Source organism: Mustela putorius, unplaced genomic scaffold, assembly GCF_011764305.1.
Source record: "Mustela putorius furo isolate JIRA1106 unplaced genomic scaffold, ASM1176430v1.1 tig00537227_pilon_pilon_pilon, whole genome shotgun sequence".
Classification (NCBI taxonomy): Eukaryota; Metazoa; Chordata; class Mammalia; order Carnivora; family Mustelidae; genus Mustela; species Mustela putorius.
The window spans coordinates 39607905-39627795 of NW_025422368.1; the positions used below are offsets into that span (position 1 = coordinate 39607905).

At 48.2% G+C, this 19891-nt stretch overlaps 1 protein-coding gene across 1 annotated transcript in view; it reads left to right on the forward strand.

Moving 5' to 3' along the window:
- RASSF3 (Ras association domain family member 3) overlaps window positions 1-19891 on the forward strand; it is a 78841-nt gene that overhangs the window by 54510 nt on the left and 4440 nt on the right. Inside the window, exons 2-4 of the mRNA XM_045073386.1 lie at window positions 13405-13512; window positions 16121-16349; window positions 18055-18164. Of these exons, the coding sequence (XP_044929321.1) occupies window positions 13405-13512; window positions 16121-16349; window positions 18055-18164 (447 nt within the window). The remainder of the gene's footprint in view (window positions 1-13404; window positions 13513-16120; window positions 16350-18054; window positions 18165-19891) is intronic.

Sequence of the window (19891 nt, forward strand, 5' to 3'; positions counted from 1 at the left end):
TTTTCCCATGAAAAACTCTCTGTAGCGTTCATGTTAACAGCCCCTGTAGGGTTCCTTTGAGATTTGAAAATATTGTTGAGCTATTTCCTTAATGCTGGGAATACAGTTTCTGATTTTTAAACGAATTATCTGTGGTCCTGTATAGATTATTAATTCTCTCTCTGTTTCCAGTGCGGGGGCTTGAACTCATGACCCTGAAATCAAGACTGAGGGCTGAGGTCAAGAGTTGGATGCTTAATGGGCTGAGCCACCCAGGTGCTCCCAGATTACGAATTCTCTGATAAACTGTTAGTTGTATTAGTGCCTCATCCTCCAAAATTTAGGTTGAATACAGCGTTTGAAAACAGGGAAGCCTCCAGAAGCCAGGGGTGCATAGATCTGTTGTCCTCTTGCTTTCACTGTCTCAGTCCATGGTTGGTTTTCCTCCTCCTGCTTTTTTGGCTTAATGGGCTTTGAATTGGATGGATCCGGTATGAACCATGCTTAGCTTCTGTGCTGATGAACTGCATATCCTTTTATTTGCAAAATAGGGATAGTAGTGGTACCCAACTACAGCGCTGTTAGAAGAATTCAGAATCAGGTTGTGAAGGCAGTGGCATAGTGTCTGGACTTTGGTGATAAGATTCATTAAGGGCAGCTGCTGTCACCTTCCTCCCTTCCTCAGTGCCTCCCAGAGATTTGGGTTGGCGAATTCTGCTTTCTGCTTTCTGGTGTTGGAAGCGTGGCCAGAAAGGAAAGGGAAGCGGAATGGGGGAGGTATATTGAGAAGACCTTTATTTTTCCCTTCCTAAGTGCAGGGAAAGTTCAACTGTTTGTTCCTGGGATTGTCAGAACCCTCAAGGCGGTTGGTCTGGGCTGGGATTGGCCTGGGTGAGGGTGGGCGGGACCCCGGTGCACTCTACTTTTCTTGCAGGGGCTTCTCTCTCCCTGGTCTCTTCTTCCGGCCTTTGGGTCAGTTTGGGTGTCCCGTAACTCACCCAAGTCACTGGCTGGGACCAGCCTTGCATCTCTCCCTGACACGCTTCCTAGGACTTTTGTGTTTCTCCCCCCATCGATGACTAAGCAGGAGGGCTAAGCAGGAGGGCGGGAGAGGATTTTTGTAGAGAAAAGTTATCTTTATGTTTATGCTTATGTGAAGCCCTTCAAGGTCACAATGCACCTGATATCTGTTTGAATTGCTCTGACGTCTTTCACTTCAGAGTACTTCACCTCCTTGGTAGGTAGATGGAAGGTGAATCCTCAGATAAAACCAGCATCTGGGGCTGCATTTGTTTAAAAAAGAAAGGGGGGGGCAGGGGTGCTGCTGAGGTGAAGCTAGATGTGGAAGTGTCTACTGAGAGTGGAGGGCAGCAGTGGGGAGTCTTTCTTTGTCCTTCATCATGGGTTGCCTGTGGTGTGGAAGAATGAGGCCTTCTGCACATGGTCCTTCAGTCAGGCCTTTTTTTTTTTTTAAAGATTTTATTTTTATTAGACAGAGATCACAAGTAGGCAGAGAGGCTGCTGAGCAGAGAGCCCGATGCGGGGCTCGATCCCAGGACCCTGGGATCATGACCTGAGCCAAAGGCCTTAACTCACTGAGCCATCCAGGCACCCCCAGTCAGGCCTTTCTAAGGGCTATGAACAGACTTACTCAAAAGAGCAGCCTTGAGTGGAGTGTAGGGGAGGATACTTCAGGAAAGAGGGTTGAGTGAATGAATGGAAACAAGAGTGATAGGAAAGAGTTTTAACCCTGTGGTGCGCTTTGGAATTTCAAGTTTGTCTAGTTAATATCTTTCTTGGTCTGGACATCTGGCCTGAAAGGACTGATGATTCTTTCCCTTCTCTCATAGTGCCACCTCTGTATGTCAGATGGTATGAGAGTGAACGTGACATGTGTTTGGACTAGTGCATTAGTAAGGCTGCAATGAGTAAGAATTGAGGATTTAGAAATCCAGGCCTTAAGAAGTTAAATGTGACTTCCTGGACATTGCCTTCAGCAAATTGCTGTCATCCACACATTTTAACTCTGTGTTGCCTGAAAACATAGAACTTAAATTGCTTTCACATCTTTTTTTTTTTTTTTCGTGTGGCGTTAACTTTGACTCTGTGTTATAATTGGCAAGGAAGAACACCAAGTATCTTTTAGATAAGTTTGTTTCTGATAATTTTTCATGGCGTGCTGGCCCATAGACATTTCTAATTTTTCTTGAGATACTTCGTTTTTCTGGTCAAATTAGGTAATGACTCCTACTTGCAAGGCCTCTTCCCTTGATTTTCAGATTCCTGCTCTTGGTGGAGCTGGCGAAGCCCAGAGCCTGCTCAGCTTCCCAGATGGGCTCCACCTGCCTCCTCCTGGTTGTTGCTGCATTCCCTCATACTTCCTGTCTGGCTCATCTCCAAATGAGCCTGCTCATTTCCTTTCTCTGGAACCTCCCTCCCGTTACAGGCAAGGTTCAAAGGTTCCATAACCAATCCAAGGATGGGGAGGCCCCAGACCTGACCTGTAAACTATGACCTTTGTAAGAGCCTCTGGCACCCGTGTGCTAACCTGAACAAGGACTGTGGCTCAGGAGCTCCGGTTTTAATGGCTCTTAGCTGAAGGCAGTGGCTGGCTGCTGGAGGACCCTCAGAGTCTTCAGCAGTGAGCTGTTTTAATCTAGAATTTAGGGTGGGCACTGTGTCACTACTTACCACTGTGTGGTGTCTTTCTCACTTCCATCCAGGCTTCTCCGTGATAGCTTCTTTTTTTCCCAGTTAATTTTCCCAATTCTCTGTGGACTCCCATTGTGGGCACTTGATTAGGGCAGTGGCGTAGATAGAATATCAGTATACCGGGGTGCCTGGATGGCTCAATCGGAAGAGCATGTGGCTCTTGATGGGAGGGGTCATGACTTTGAACCCCACGTTAGGTGTGTAGAGATTACTTAAATAAACTTAAAAAGAATATTAGACAACTCACTGCTGAAGAGGACAGGGACCATAGCCCAATGCCCTCTTAATAACCAGAGCTGTCCTTAAGGACTGGTCTTCCTCTGCAAACCCAAGAACCCACTACCTCTCCCATTCTGACCGAAACCTCAGAGCGGTGGGCTGTGGCCACATTCTTTTTCCAATTATGAAAGCTGATTAGCCGGATTTGGGTGTGCTTGTCTCTGAGGCCTCTAATAATCTTTCCTTTCTTTGTTACCCAGCTCACCTAGAATTTGAGAAAGTTAAACCAGTTGTGAAAATGTATCCCCTTTCAGAAATGAACAGCATCTTAATTGATTCCCTTTGAAAACATGTTGAACAGGGATTTGTGAGTCTGAGCGTAATCTGGTATGCCTTGAGGTTGGGCTCTCCAGCGGGGGCACTCTGAGGAGACTGGTCCCCCTCCAAGTTTGTTTTCTGGCTCCAAACAAATGAGTGGCTGTTGGACGATTGGCACGCGACCCGGCTTTGAAAGCACAGCCATATAGGGTATTTTGGACTGGTAACCAGGGGCTTTAAAAAGTGAGGTCATGGAAGGCCCAGATGAAACGCTCTTCATGTGGATCACAACTGCAATTAATCTTATTAACACCCTGGGCCCGTGCCTGCTCTCACTGCCCCGCGTGTGTGAGGGTAGTTAAGGGGCAAGCTTTGAAGGCCTCGCTCCTTTGATGATGCAGATGGAGAACAGAAGCGTATAAAACTTTGTTTCTGCTGTTACAGAGGCCTTTTGTGTGCCCTTGCAGATGCATTTAGTTTTGAGAAGCAAACCAAAAAACCCCACACAGATTGATAAGCGGTAGGAAAGCGGGGATGGATTGCAAATGCAATCTTGTAGATGTGGGCTCTGAGACCAGAGAGAATCAATCCGTTGAAAAGGAATGTGCGACGGCCGCCTTCCAGCATCGAGCTGGTCCCAGCACCGTGTTCCCGAGAGGACGGTTTAAAATGCTGTCAGGTTATTGGGAGGCAGGAGTAAACACAGGAAGCAGCCAACGGAAGAGGTGCTGCGGCTGCTGGATCTGCAAGGACCGGGTGGCCCAGGGCCTGCTGAGACACGGAAGTGAGGGCTCTTGTGGGGAGGACTGCTTTCTGGGTGGGGTGGGCTCGAGGAGGGGGGGCACACGGTGAGGGGCAGGGTGGTGCATGCACATGAGCTCTTTGGGGGGAGAGTTAAGGGTGGCTGAGAGGCAGGGGTGAGGCTGGGAGAATATACAGGCAGTAGACGGCTCCCATGGACCTTTCCCAAGTGTATGTGAAAGAGGCCTAGTGCAGGGCTCCATCCTTATAAGGTTACAGCCTGGTTCTATTTTTGAAGTCTATTAAAAAAAAGTCATCCTAAAACACCCACCTAGACTCCCTTCTGCTTTTTCTTTGTTGTTTAACAAGTAGCCTGGAGACAAAGAGGTGGTTTAAAATTGTCAGGTTCGACAGATGTGGTGTGGGTCTGCTAATATCCCTGAATGAATACAGGATCCACTTACTAAGTGAATAATTAATAAAAGAAATATCTGTTCTTATGTAATTTACCCATCTGCTCCTAATTAATAATTTCACACTTACAACAATATTACAGGTCTGTTTTCTTAGTTTCCTGCTGTGTGTTTCAACCTGCGTGTCTTCTCAGATCCTAAAGTGCTTTGGGACTCCCCAAGGAGGGTGGGAGAGGGAGAGGAGGTGAGCATCCTTTCTGTCCGCAGAGCATCCTGGAGGAGCAGCGTTCCCTGGGGCGCTGTGGACTTGCTGGCGCTTTGCCCTCCCCCTTGGCTGGCTGCTTCTCCTACCCTGACATCACACTTATGCCTCTCTCCCTACAAGGAGGGGTAGAGGGCTATGACAGTCTTTCCTTTTTCTTTGGTGTTGGAAACGTGAACAGCAAACATCTTATACAGCAGCATAGGAGCGCCCAAGCTGAAGGTGGGCCACACGAGTCCCTGAACCCCCACCGGGAGGGAAGTAGTGCCCCAGCTCTGTCTGAGTCCCACTGTTTGTAAACATCTTCCCATTGGGTGGGGGGAAAGCCCTGGACTGGCCAGGATGAGTCAGCATGCCATGGCCAGCCCCCAAGATAAGCGTGAGTCTCTAGACGTGGCACCCAGCCGACCGTCAGCGCTGGTGCCGTGAGAACACGGCAGCAAGCAGCACCCTGGACTTTTAAGGTCAGGACCAGCAGCACGAGGCACCCCAGAAACAAGTGCCTTCAGGAATGGAAATCCGTTTGACTTCAGCATGTTACTTTACGTTGCTCTTGTGCAGCTTTCCCCAGCTTGTTGTTCATTCACCCTTGCGCACCCTACGAAATCGGTCTAGGTTCCCGTTGTCCGGTTGAGCCCCATGAGCCACACAAAGCCATTTACATTTAAAATATTTATTTATTTATTTATTTTACAGACAGAGATCCCAAGTAGGTAGACAGGCAGAGAGAGAGGGGGGAAAGCAGGCTCCCCACTGAGCAGAGAGCCCTATGTGGGGATTGATCCCAGGACCCTGGGATCGTGACCTGAGCCGAAGGCAGAGGCTTTAACCCACTGAGCCACCCAGGTGCCCCTTAAACTATTTATAATTAAATAAAAACAAAAATTCAGTTTCGCTTTTAAGTGCTCCCATGCCCACATGGGGCTGGTGACTCTTCTCCGTACAGCACTGTCTGGAACGCTTCCCTCATGGTAGAAAATGCTGTTGGATGGCGCTGGTGCAGATCAGCAGGCTGGTCCTAATTTGAGAACTTTCTGGGCTCCCTCAGCATCTCTACCTACTTTTGGATCTCTGGGGTGAGAACACCTTACTTACAGGGACAGACTTGAGTGCAGAGTCCCAGCCTGAAAGACTTAGTTGTGTGTGAGAGCCCTTCCTGCATTCATCATGGGGTTTCCACTGTGTACACTTACAAGTGTACACAGCAGAGTTCTTTTCCTGCTAAAATGTAGTTCAGGAGCATCTAACTTGATTCGTGGAGAGTTTCTTTGGAGCCTCCAAACTCCTTGCTCCCTAGCTGCTGGAGAGGACTTTTACATGCAAACCTGCTTTGCTCTGCTGATAGGTCTTTCCCTGATGGTCGGGGAAAGCTCTCTCAGAGATTTTTCTGTTCTGGTGAGGTCCTCAACACTTCATATGCTATCTTTGTTGGAACAGAGCCTGGAAGGAGGACATTTAAAGAGGTCATTATCAAGGCTCGTTACCACTGGAGCTGGCCCTGCCTGCACTCTGTTTGCAGCAGGGGCTCCAGGCTCCGAGACAGGGCAATACCTGATGTTTTGTTCTGTACCCAGGACAGGCTCGTGTCCTCTGGGTCACTCCGTGGGCCTCCCCGTCTTGTTGGTGACACTGTTAGGGGACTGCCTGTTTCCACAACTGCACAATGTGATTCAAAGTTGTAATTCATGAGTTCGGAATCTCGCCTCACTTCAAGGAAGCATCTCTTGGCCCGGTAAATTTACCCCTTCCACCGATAGATACAGGCTGGCTCCCACCCCTGGCCAGGAGTCGGAGCGGCTCCATGTGGGGGCGGTGGGCCCATGGCAGAGAGCTAATGACTCCGTTTACTGAGTGACCGTCATCAGATGCTGTGCCTCCGTTGTCCCCCACTCAGAATCTGTGCCAGTTGTGTGGTTTTTAAAAAAATGACCACTTTTTTTTTTCTTAAGATTTTAAAAATCTATTTGTCAAGAGCGTGAGTACAGGCAAGCAGAGGCAGAGGGAGAAGCAGGTTCCCTGCTGAGCAAGGAGCCCTAATATATGCTACTCCTATCCCAGGACCCTGGGATCATGACCTGAGCTGAAGGCAGCCGCTTAGCCAACTGAGCCACCCAGACGTCCCCAAATTGTGTTTTTAAAAGGGTCTGTACTTTCATTTTTTAAAGAAAACACACAAGGGAGTGGGCCAGGAGTTGGACAGGCTTGACTAGGCTATCCTCCACGAGAGGGTGGAGAGGACTGTCCCAGCTTGAAGCGCTTGGCACCAAGCCAGGCGCCGGCAGGTACTGCATAAAATTGTTGAATGACGAGTTGTATTACATTTTCGTAGCAGCTCTTTAAAGTACATACTGGTTTGCACATTTTACAGAGATGAGAAAACAGATCCGGGAGGTTAAGTAGCTTGCCTTTGGTCACACAGCTAGGACGTGGCAGAGCTGGGATTCAGACCTAGCGAGCCTTGAGTGTACCTGCAGCGGCGGCCACCTGGTCCTTGGGCTGTGAAGGGGGAGCCCCCCTCTCACTCGCACCTGGGAGACAGTCTTCCTGGGTGCTTTTGTAAGGACCTATTTAGAAACTGTCCCTTCTCCCCTTCCCCCAGGCGATTTACAGGTAACAAAGCCCAGATACAAAGGTGGGTCAGGCCAGGTGGAGACCTCCGTCAGTGGGGGGATGCATACTGTCTCCCTGGTTACCAAGGAGTATGGGCCCCGCCCTTTGGGAGCCCCCAATCAAGGCGTAATAGGCTGGTTCAAATGTCTACTAGGGTAAATTGTAACTCGGTCACCTAGCATCACTGTGGAGTTTCCTGTGTGTGTTACAATCTCATTGGCCACCTGTGCGTGGCCAGGTCCGAACGCATGGCCTTTGCCCTTAAAAGCTAGCCTGTAAAACAGAGAAGGGTCGCCCTCTCTTGTAAGAGGTGTGGCCCCGAACGTTTGGTTAGGTTCTTGATGCTTGGCGTGAAATAAAGCTTTGCTTGACCTTCGCTTTGTATCAGTCTCACTCCTTTAATCACGGACCCATTATTGGGGCATAACTTTATCTTGTTGTTGTTTAATTTAAAATGTGATTATTTTTAACTTAAAATGTTAAGTTGAGATAAAATTTTCTGTTAATAGATAGGTTAGCAAGAAGGGCAAAGAAGTTCTCCGTCCCTTGGCCCAGAGAAAGGCTCCCCCGCCCCGGGCTTGCTGATGAAAACACTAGAGGAGAGGCTAGTGGTTCATCATTTTCACAGAACAGATTCTGGAAGGTTGGAAGACTGAATGAAAAGTGGCTTATAAAAGAGAGGACCTGTGACTGCCCCCGCAGACACACCTGGGCGTGGCCTGGCAGCCTTTGAGCCCAGGAACAATAAGGACACATTCAGACACAGGCGCCTGGTGCCTTTCCGGTCCTCGCCAGCGCAGGTCAAGGTTAATGTCTTTACTGTTTCCTCTCTCCTGTGCTTGCCACGCAGGTTTTGAAAACCCCTCCTTATGTTCACCTGTTGCACTCTTTTACCTACTCTGTCCTTTGTGGGTGGCATGTTTTTTTCTCTTTCTTTCTTGCAAGGCCGTCTTCCCAAAGGCATTGCATTCAGAGGAGGGGCAGGAGGATCCTTCCCTATGGGAGAGGAAAGGCGGGGTGGGGGTTCTCTTGTAAAGGGGTAAAAATTTGGAAGCTTTCCAGTTCTAGAGACTTCTCCAGTTATGACGCTAAGAGAAACCACTCCGGGCGGAGCTTGTGACTTCTCTGCCTTTCTCCCAGCTTCCGGACTCCTCCCCTCAGACGCTGCGTAGTTGTCATTTCAGAGGCCTTTACCCCTCCCCACCTTGCTCACTCCTCCCTAGCCTGTGCCGGAAGGTAAATCCCGCCGTGGTGGAGGTGTGGCACCCTCTGTCCCCATGCTTGCGTGAGAGCCTGGCACACAGCAGAAGCTCAAATACTTGCTCAGAGAGCAGCCCTTGGTCCGTGGCCATGAGGTGTGCAAGTGCTAGGTCAGTCGACTTCACATAAGAGAGGAGATCTTAAAAGTTCTCCTCCTCCAAAAAAATTATAATTATGTGAGGTTGATGAAGTTCTAGAACCTAGGTGAGGTTCGGTGGACTGAGGTCCGGAGCTGATGACCAAGAAAGAATTCTTGAGACATCTTTGATGCAAAATGGTGGTTTATTAAAAGCACGGGGAGGACCCGTGGGCAGGAAGAGCTGCTGCCCAGGGCTGTAAGGGATGGCAGGTTATGTACCCTGCGGTTGGGGGAAGGTGAGGAAAAGGGAGGTTTCAACGGAGTTTTCATATACTAAAGAGGGCCTACAAGGATACTGGAGGCCTTGAGGCTGGATCAGTGTTGTCTTTAGGCCAGCCATTAACATCAAGATAATTGGGAGATTCTTGGTGGGATATCACAATCCTGCTATCAATTGTCTTTGTTAGTGAGATTTAGGACATTTGTAAGCAGGGGGAGACTCCAGTTTTTCAGGATTGTGATCTCTGCAAGTTAACTATTTATGCGGGTCAGGGGTGCCTGAGGAATGCCACACACATTACCAAGGGGAGCTTTGTCTTCCGCCAGCCTCCTGCTCCATCATCAAGGTGATTGATGAGCTCTTTTAACTTGTGGGTGCTGTATATATGTGTGTCAGATCCCTCTGCAGTGCACCTAAAACAAAGTGTTGTTTGTCATTTGTATCTCAATATTAAAAAATCAGGGTCCCAGCCTTCTAGGTATTAGCTCCTTCTGTGGGATCTATGTTCCAGTTGATCCTTTAATAACAGGGTGTTCCGCCTTGAAAGGATCTTGGAGGTCCTTGGGGCCCCCTCCTTTCTGAACTGCTCCTATGGTTTCCTTGGGTTTTAATCTCTGAGAAGGAAGGATGGTTGTCACACAAGTATGTCTCAGTTATGCCTGTGTAAGTGATCCAGGGGGGGCTTTCTCTTTCCAGACCAGCTAGCTCCTTTGACTTCCTCAAGCTTCTGGGAATGCTGACGTGAGGAGGCCTAGGGGTGATTGGTGCTTAGCTAAGCATCTGCAGTGAAGAACTCCCTGGGGGCTCCCGGCTGGCTCAGTCTGTAGAGAGTTGGAGCCCTGGGCTGGGTGCAGAAATTGCTTAAAAATAAAATTTTTTTTTAAAAAAGATTTTATTTATTTATTTGACAGAGATCACAAGTAGGCAGAGAGGCAGGCAGAGAGAGAGAGAGAGAGAGAGAGAGAGGAGGAAGCAGGCTCCCTGCTAAGCAGAGAGCCCAATGCGGGGCTCGATCCCAGGACTCTGGGATCATGACCTGAGCCGAAGGTAGAGGCTTTAACCCACTGAGCCACCCAGGTGCCCAAAAATAAATTCTTAAAGAAAGAAAGAAAAAAAAAGGGAACTCACTAAATTGACTTGACCCTGCCTCTTTGCTCTTAATCATTCTCTTTGTCTCTTCTCCTTTTCGTTCTTCGGCTTCTCCTGTGTCTTAACTTAGGCACTAAGCCCCTGTGGTGGGCATATGCTGCAGTATTGGTTCGTTAGCTATTTTGTTCATTTTTAAAAAGTAACTGGTTTATTTTAGAGAGAGAGTAGGGTGCGAGGGAGGAGCAGAGGGAGAGAGTATCACAGGCAGGCTCCATGCTAAGTGACATGGGGCTTGAGCTCACAACCCTGAGATCCTGACCTGAGACCCTGAGACCCTGACCTGAGCTGTAATCAGGAGTCGGATGCTTAACTGATTCAGCCACCCAGGCGCCCCTCTTTACTTTGGGGGTACTTCCACCACCAAGATTTTATTTGTTTATTTTGACAGAGAAGGAACACAAGCAGGGGGAGTGGGAGAGGAAGAAGCAGGCTTCTGGCTGAGCAGGGAGTCCGATCCGGGGCTCGATGCCAAGACCCTGGGATCATGACCTGAGCTAAAGGCAGACGCCTAATGACTGAGCCACCCAGGCGCCTCCACCTCCCATGGTGGGGGGGGGGTACTTAAAAACTTTTTTTTTTTTTAAAAAAAAGACACTTATTTGACAAAGAGACCGTGACAGAGGGACTTCAAGCAGGGGGAGTGGGAGAGGGAGAGGCAGGTTTCCTGCCAAGCAGGGAGCCTAATGTGGGACTCGACCCCAGGACCTTGGGATCGTGACCTGAGCCAGAGGCAGCAGCTTAACCGACTGAGCCACCCAGGTGCCCCTGGGTACATTTTTAATGGTGGGCCTTTGATTGCCTTGATTCCTAAGTGGAACCATCTTGCTCCATTAGGTCATACTGTTAAGAGCAGCAGCAGATCTTTGCAAAATTGCCATGTTAGGCCAGGAAGCACTTTTGAGATGAAGATGATTCACACTGCTGGTCTCTTTTATTTGCTCGGAAGTAGACGTGGGCCATTGAGCTGAGGGCACAGGATTAGTGGGCGACAGACTCTGGGTCAGAGCCCTGGGCATGCTGGGTTTGGGCTTCTTTGTCACGGTGTTCTCATGCCCTGCTGGTGCCACATCTCACATTTGTGAAGTGGAGACCTCTTACTGGCCACTTCTTAGTATTTGCTGGGGAGAGCCTTGGGCAATCTACTGAAAAAGGAATGTGGGAACAAAGCCTCATTATCTTTTTCAGCTGTGGCCTGTGACCAGTGAATTGTGGATCGGAAAGAGCCGGGTAGTCAGGTGCAATGTATGTTTTGAATTTCCTTAGAAATAGTCACCGAAGCTTCTGAAAAGTGACTTTAATCTACAGCTTTTTTTTCTTTCCCCTTTCCTAACCAGTGACCCCAAATAAAGGATTGCTTTGGGGTTCTATGTTGGCAGACCGAAGGCTCCCCAAGGGACTTTGACGCCCCCTCCTCCTGGCCAGATAGGGTGCTCTCTCTGTTTCTCCAGCAGTACCGACACCGACCCATCTGACTTCAGGGCGCTGCTAAACTTGGGAAGTTACTGACCTACTTTATAGTCAGCGTACCCCTATGTTCAGGCTCTGAATTAAAAAAAACTTGACACCTGAATGGATCAAGAGCCATTTTATGTTGGTTTTTTGTTTTGTTCTGTTTTGTTTTTGCAGAGTTTATTTATTAGAGAGAGAGAGAGAGCGCGCGCGCGTGCATGCGTGCGAGAACATGTGCACGTGCATGCAGGGGGAGGGGCAGAGGAAGAGGGACACGCAGACTTGCTCTAGGTGAGAAGCTCCATTCACAGCCCCGAGATCATGACTTCAGGTGAAATCAGGAGTTGGACAACTGACTGATGGAGCCACCCAGGCACTCCTGGAGCCCTTTTACGTTCTTTATTAAAGTGTTCCTGCCAGTTCTTTGGTTGCCACTCCCTGTGGCTTCGTAGCACTAGCTCCCCATAAGAAAAGATGGCAACAGAGACCGGCTTGGGTAGCCTCTGGTAAAAAGGTAGACACCTCTTCAGAAGTTTTGTAGTGGAGGATAAATCAGTCCATATTTAGCTGCTCTTCTCTTTTTGACTTGAAGCTAGTTAGGACCCTTCATCCTTTTGAGTTGCTACTCAGGGTTGAATGTGATCATGTAGCCTTTGACTCAGGCAGGGACAGTGGGAACCTGTTTGTGTTAGTGGAAACAACACAGAGGACCCGATTAAAATTGAGTTTGGTCTGTTAACTAGTTGGGTCATCCCCAGATGAGTGTGTCACACAACTCCCACCCCAAGAGGTCTCAGGAACTAGAGTTACTGAGGGTTGATAGGCTTTGGGGGAGGGAGTCTCACCACCACGGAACAGCTGAGTTTCTGCTGGCAGGTGAATTTGCTCAGAACTTGATCTCCTTTGGAAACTGGAATAATGTCTACTTGGTTAGGTTGTTGGGAGAGTGAAATGCAACACGAGGCAGGCGTCTTGGATAGTTGACTTCACGGGGTCCCCGTACACTGAGGTTTGGGCGCCTGTGACTGCATTTTTAAAAAAAAGATTTTATTTATTTGACAGAGATCACAAGTAGGTGGGGAAGCAGGCTCCCTGCTGAGCAGAGAGCCTGATGCGGGGCTTGATTGCAGGACCCTGGGATCACGACCTGAGCCAAAGGCAGAGGCTTTAACCCACTGAGCCACCCAGGCACCCCCCTGTGACTGCATATTATAGAAGGACGATACATACTATCCTGCGATGGTTGAGCTCTTTAGACAGCAAACCATTGGGGAATCCTTCAGTGGTAAGAGGGTTCAGCTATGTCGTCGCAACCACAGTGTGGAAGGTCAGAGCTGGGGTGAGACTGTAGGGGTTGGGAGTGGTGAGAGTGATAGGGGAGATCTGGCTACTTGTATCTTGACATGAGGATTTGTTCAGAAGGTACGTTGCCCTCTGGTAGTTGTGTCTGATTGGGTCATTGGTGAGTGCCAGCTAACATCACTACCTTTTTGCTTATAAATATGGTGAAGCTATAAAGACCATAAGGTTCATAGAACATGTTAAAGGGAAGCTTTTGGTGTGTGTCTGTGGATACTGTTTAAAATGGAAATGACCAGTCTTGCACGTACTCCTAGAGAATGGTGTTTGTGCAGAAGGGAAATTTAAAAAGGACAACTGTACAAAATAGTATTAAGTGTTCCTTTTAGCTGCTGATAGATTAGTTTTATTCCATATAGCCCTCAGGAAGACTTGGTCTGAAGGAATGAAAGCCATGTTTGGTGGATGACCCGGGAATTTGACAGTGAGAGGGCGTGTGTATGCCTCCGTGCCAGTGTGTATGTTTCAAGGTGAAGTGCTCCAGAGTTCTTGTGTGGAATGCGAAAAGAATCCTGGCTTATCTGCATTTTTCTTTGTGCTTGTTCATGTGTAACATGGTTTGTTTTCCTTCTAGGATGTGGAGAAAGAGAAGGAAACCCACAATTACCTCAGCAAAGAGGAAATCAAAGAGAAAGTTCATAAATACAACCTGGCTGTCACAGACAAGTTGAAGATGACCTTGGTAAGCACCTACACCTGGCAAAAGACAGATACAAACTGTAGGTCTTCCCATCCATGTGTCTTAAAGTCTCTTAGTAGCACTTGCAGCCATTAAATGGTAAGAAACACCAGACGATGAAGTGGAGTACTTCTGCAGCTTTCAGATGAAAGTTCTATTTTGAAGTAGCTTTATCGCACCCATCAGTTAATACTTGAAAGTTTCGTGACCTGGGGCGCCTGGGTGGCTCAGTGGGTTAAGCCTCTGCCTTCGGCTTAGGTCGAGATTCCAGGTTCCTGGGATGGAGTCCTGCATCAGGCTCTCTGCTCAGCAGGGGGTCTGCCCCCCCCCCCCACTTCTGCCTGCCTCTCTGCCTACTTGTGATCTCTCTATCTCTCTCTCTGTCAAATAAATAAAATCTTTAAAAAAAAATTTGTGACCCTGGAAAGATTTTTAGCATCAAGGATTGCCATCACCTCTTTAACATACAGGTGGTACCTCAAATTGTGATAAGGCTTACGTCTGTTTTCTCTTGTGCAAATAAGTCGGGAAGTGTCGGGAAAATGATTTCATGCTGGTGGGTTAGAATAGAATTGAGCCAGGATTCCTTCTGGCTGGTTGCCTCAGAAGGTGGGCAGATGTAGTATTCAGCTTCCTGCACGTTCTTTGGGTCTCCTGCTCTGCATTGTTCGGGGCTCCTGCTCTGCGGAACTGAACACTGAACTCAGTGGGGAGCTGGTGGAGGCGGGAGAAGGCATGGGGCGTAGTGGCAGGGGAGAAGAGCCAAAGCAAAGCCAGAGTATTCATTTGCCTCAGACAGGACCGGTGTCTCTGCTTGTCCTCACATTTGGTGACTTTCCTGGAGGCACCTGCCATCCCGTGGTGCCCGTTTCCAGGACCCTTGGACTTCTGCCTCTTGGGCTGTTGGCTGTGAACTGACAGTTCAGCCAAGGACAGAGTGACTGGCTTAGAGCAGGCCCTGCTGATGTCTGTGACCTTTGGGGGAGGAGCGCTAAACGTAAACCCTTGTGATAAAGGATTCCTCCCCAGTGGGACGCCTTGAAGAGGAGGAAACGGGACACATGCTCTCGACTTTCTTCTTCATTACTCCCAATGGTGATGCTTGTCTGTTTTCAAACTCGCTTTTCATCAAAGGAGAAATACTGCACTCAACCATCGGCTCTTCCCCCCACCCCCCTGGAGATGACGTTGCAAAAATAGAAATTTGAAGTGTTGTGGAATACTTTCTACAAGAATGAACAATTGAATTAGTATGGTAAATTGATCTTGTGGAAACGAAGAAAAGCAGTGGACCAAAAAGGGGGGTTTTTAAAAACGTTTTAACTGTCTGATTTCTTCACTTTTAAAAAAAAATTTTTAAAGATTTTTATTTGATAGAGACACATCGAGAGAGGGAACACAAGCAGGGTGAGTGGGAGAGGGAGAAGCAGGCTTCCCGCAGAGCAGGGAGCCGGATGCTGGGCTTGATCCCAGGACCCCGGGATCATGACCTGAGCTGAAGGCAGACGCTTAAGAGCCACCCAGCGCCCCTAACTGTCTCATTTCTATGTAACACCTAAGGCTTTATTTTACTAAAACACTAAAATAGGTTTTTTTCCTGGACGTAAAAAGAAAAAGTGAAGAGCAGACGATTATTACTGTTTTTGGTGACTAAGAAATAGTAAGTCTACCATCAGCGAAGACAAGTGCTGAACTCAGCAAGTTGTGTATTTTAAATACGTGCAGGTTCCCCCACCCCCCATGAAAAGCGTATCTCAATAAAATGGGTAAAAAATAGTATATAGAAGGAGATACAAAGTTAAGACATGTTAAGACAAAAAAGACAAGTGCTTATAATATCTGTAGTTGGCACTGTAGCTGCTTGAGGCCGCCAAGATGCATCATCACGCGCCCCCATGCCCTGTGCGATGTGGGGTATGCTGTGTCCAAACATTTTGGCGAAATTGATCATCTAGGACACGGGGTGATAGGCACTAGGAATGAGGTAGCTTGTTTGGGTTCTGTTCCCTCGGTTTTGGGTGTTTCCAAGTGACACACAGAACCTCTCCCCTTCCCTCCCTCCCTCCGTCCCTCCCTGATTTTATTTATTTGAGAGGGAGCATACATGTGCATGCGTCAGGGAGGGGAGCCTATGCAGGGACTCCATCCCAGGTGCCTAAGATCACAATCTGAGCCAAAAGCAGACGGTTAATGGACTGAGCCAGCCCAGGCGCCCCACGACCTTCCTTCCTTTTCTGTGTAATAGCTGCAGAAGTTTCCTTCCAGCCAGTTGGCCCCGACCCGTCTGCCACACACCAGTGTGTCTTGGGATTTGGCTGGCCTCTGCTTCGGTGGACTGTAACCTCTCCAGTGGGCCCTGACCTTTCACATGTGGTTTTGGAGGTGTCCCTCCCAGACTGCTGTCCCCACAGCACGAGGAGGCTTCTATTGCCACATCTGCCCTACAGACCCCATCTCTGGAAGCACTTTGCCAGGGTAGTGTTAACCTCCCTCTGAGGTCCTTCCCTTCGGGGCGATCTTTACTGAAGCTGTGCCACAGAGCAGTAAAAGCACAGAACCAGACAAAGAGTATCTTGCCTTTCATCTAACTGTGTGTTTCTTCCTGCTTCAGAATTCAAATGGGATTTACACTGGCTTCATTAAAGTCCAGATGGAGCTCTGCAGACCCCCTCAGACTTCTGGAAAACTCGCTCCCGGTAGCAATGGCTGTATGAACACGCTTCACATCAGCAGCATGAACACCGTCGGGGAAGTGATCGAGGCCCTGCTCAAGAAGTTTCTTGTGACCGAGAGCCCTGCCAAGTTTGCACTTTATAAGCGTTGTCATAGGGAAGACCAAGGTATGTTGCCAGGCCTCAGATGAAAATGGTGTCTGCTTTTATGTCTTTGTCATCCTGAGCAGCAGGAAAGCTGCTGGGTGTATGTATGTCAGAGCCCAGGGACAGGTTCTGGGAGCCATGGTGATCCTGGCTTAACCCTTTTCCCATTTCCTGGCTTTCCATATTCCTCAGTTGGACACTTTGTGGGTCTGAGGCGTTTCAAGGCATCCACATGTGATGGGCATTTGTGGAGGATTTTGTGATGTGTGCACCAGGGGATGGCTTTGAGTTTTTTTGTAAGCCTTAATTTTAATGCTTTTCAGGATGAAAAAGAATGCTTTTGTGCTTGAAGGTTTCATTAGCACATTCCACGTTTGATGTGCCTCTGAACAGGGGTGGTCTGGGGGACTTGCCTCCTTGGAGACTTGGAGGATGGGCAGGCGCGTGTGTTACTGCACATTTGCAGACTTCCTGATGTGCGTGGCATCATCCCGGGTTCTTCTGTTTCCTGAGCTCGCCTCGCTATCCGTGACCTGGGGGCAGTGTGGCACCCAGCCCCCCAGAGGCACATACAGTGGATAAATAACATTCTCCTCTGGGGTCTGCCTGTCTAAACTTCATGCCCACATGCAGCGAGTCGGAAGAGGATAGTAAGGAACTGTGTGAAACTGAACATGGTAGTTCAGTGCTCGAGCAGAAACTGATCACCAGCAGTGAATAACCATGATACTGGGAGTCATCAAGTGCTTGTTTGGAAATGCTTAAGATGTGTGGGCAGTCCGGCTACTTAACCTCTGCTTTTTTGGGGTAGAGCCTCCAGCAGCAATGGAGGAAAATAGACTAACTTGATGTGCTAGACACAGCCTTCACTTGTTGGGAGAGGAAATGCAGCTAGTTGCTGAGTGTGCATACTTCTCTTTGACCCCAAACCATGGGCTGGGCCCTGCAGAATACAAAGAGGACCCTAGGCCTCTCAGGAGGCCCCAAACTTGAAGCATGGGCATTTACATCTCCAGGGAAATAAGTACCTGTGATGTGGCCATATCCAGAAGTGCCAGGATACCATAGAGGAGCTCAGATGGGCTATTCGGCAAGCTTCGTTGCCTGCCCGCTGGACTTAAGCCGCATGGCCAGACAGTAATAGCATCCTGTTGAAATATTATCCTCATGGCTGGCAGAGTCTTTCAGCACTGCAGGCAGTGCTAGTACCCTGTGTGTGTCTCTGTGTGTGTCCCCATGTGTTGCAAGAGACACATGCCTGCAGCCAGCAGAGCCCGCGTTCTGATGGCTTGGTTGGTTTGCAGCGGCTCATAATTCTAAATTAATGTATAGAGAGATTCACTCTGACTTTGTTTTCTTCGATGGTATATTTTTACTGTTTCTTAAAGGGGCTGCAGATCCTTTTGTAAGTGTATTATCTTGCTTTCTAAAAGGGGGAGCAGAATAAATGACAGGTCCATCCTTGGACTAATACCCATTAAAATTCATTCCTGAGGATTATTCCCTTTGTAATCGAGGCACAGTGCGTATTGTGCAGCTAGAACGGAACTAGCGTAGATTTCATTCCACCTCCGGCTGTTCACAGCGATAGGAGAGGGAGGGCGGTGACTGGGTGGCTGGGTCACGGTCTGTGTTGCCTTGATCGGGAGGAGGGGCTGGAAAGCCAGGCAGATGGTCTGGGGAAAGACGGGATCCTGTGTAACGGGCTGCCTGTTTGCTTCTGCAGTCTACGCCTGTAAGCTTTCGGACAGGGAGCATCCGCTCTACCTGCGTTTGGTGGCTGGGCCCAGAACAGACACGCTGAGTTTTGTTCTTCGTGAACATGAAATTGGAGAGGTAAGTGATTGTTCATTCTTGCTTTCCACTGTAGAGAGCAGCTGGCCCTGGTTTACTGCTTGAGTCTAGTGACTCTATTTCCTCGGGGGTGGGGAGGGTTGGGCAGGAGGAGAGAGAATGCACGCAGGCGGGCATCTGTCTAGCTGCCTCTCTGTGTCTCTTGGGATGGGGAGAGGAGTCTGGAGGACAGCTTTCTGTGTGTTTCTGAATTGTCAGAAATCAACCCAAGGTTAGCCTACAATAGATTTTTTTTTTTTTTTAAACAATATCTGTTCTCTTGGTTTATAATTCTCAGAGGTGGGAAAAGAGCAAGTAAGAAATCTTTTTCCCACCCGAGGATCCCATTTCACTTCTACTACCTCCAAATTACCCTAATGCAGCTAAACTGTGAAAGTTGATACTCTCCATATGTTTGCTACAAACCTCTCCAGGCTCATTCGTTTAAAGAGAAATAGAAGGAAATGGAATTAAAAAAAAAAAAAAAAGGAAATGCAGGAGTTTGTCTACCATGAGAGACATAAAACTTTGTAGAATCTTTTTTTTTTCTTCTTGCCACAGTGATTTAGAAATTATGTTTGTATATGCATCATTTGTCATTTTGTCTCCAGGGAGGATTGAATTTAGGCCAGTTTAGTTGAAAAAAGCACTTTATATGGTCCAGCCACCAACTTTAAAAGGACACTTGAGTAAATTCCTGGGTCTTGGGGCAAGCCATGGGTCTCCGTCTTCTGCCTGAACAAGAAATGGCATGAATTGTCCATGTAGAACATTGTGTGATGCAGTGAGAATAGTTTCCAGGTTTAAAGTTAGGAAGCCAGGGGGTGCCTGGGTGGCTTGGTCGGTTAAAGCCTCTACCTTCAGCTCAGGTCATGATCCCAGGGTCCTGGGATGGAGCCCGGAATCGGGCTCTCTGCTCAGCGGGGAGCCTGCTGCTTCCTCCTCTCTCTCTGCCTGTCTCTGCCTGCTTGTGATCTCTGTCTGTCAAATAAATAAATAAAATCTTAAAAAAAAAAACAACAAAAAAACAACAAAGTTAGGAAGCCAGGAGTCCACTTCCTACCGGTCCTCTTGTGAGTTTAGGAGCATGACGTTAGGAGAATCTTCCAGTCTTCAGCCCTCAGTTTTGAAATCTGTGAAATGGGGTTAAAGACTTTTAAAGGTGGTTTTGAGTTACAAATTAAAAATACATGTAAACATGCCGTGTAAATTATGTATCTGTAAGTTGGAGCTTGATCTGGGGAGTTTTAGGAAGATAGTGCTTTTTTTTTTTTTTTTTTAAGATTTTATTTATTTATTCGACAGAGATCACAAGTAGGCAGAGACGCAAGCAGAGAGAGAGGAGGAAGCAGGCTCCCCACTGAGCAGAGAGTCCAATGCGGGGCTTGATCCCAGGACCCTGAGATCATGACCTGAGCTGAAGGCAGAGGCTTTAACCCACTGAGCCACCCAGGCACCCCGACAGTGCTGTTTTTTTTTTTTTTTAAAGATTTTATTTATTTATTTGAGAGAGAGCATGAGAGGCGAGAAGGTCAGAGGGAGAAGCAGACTCCCCATGGAGCTGGGAGCCCGATGCGGGACTCGATCCTGGGACTCCAGGACCGTGACCTGAGCCGAAAGCAGTTGCTTAACCAACTGAGCCACCCAGGCGCCCCCCGACAGTGCTGTTTTAATTAACAGAATATTCTATTGTAGAAAGTTTGTTCTCCTACTCCATGTTTCTTACTTTC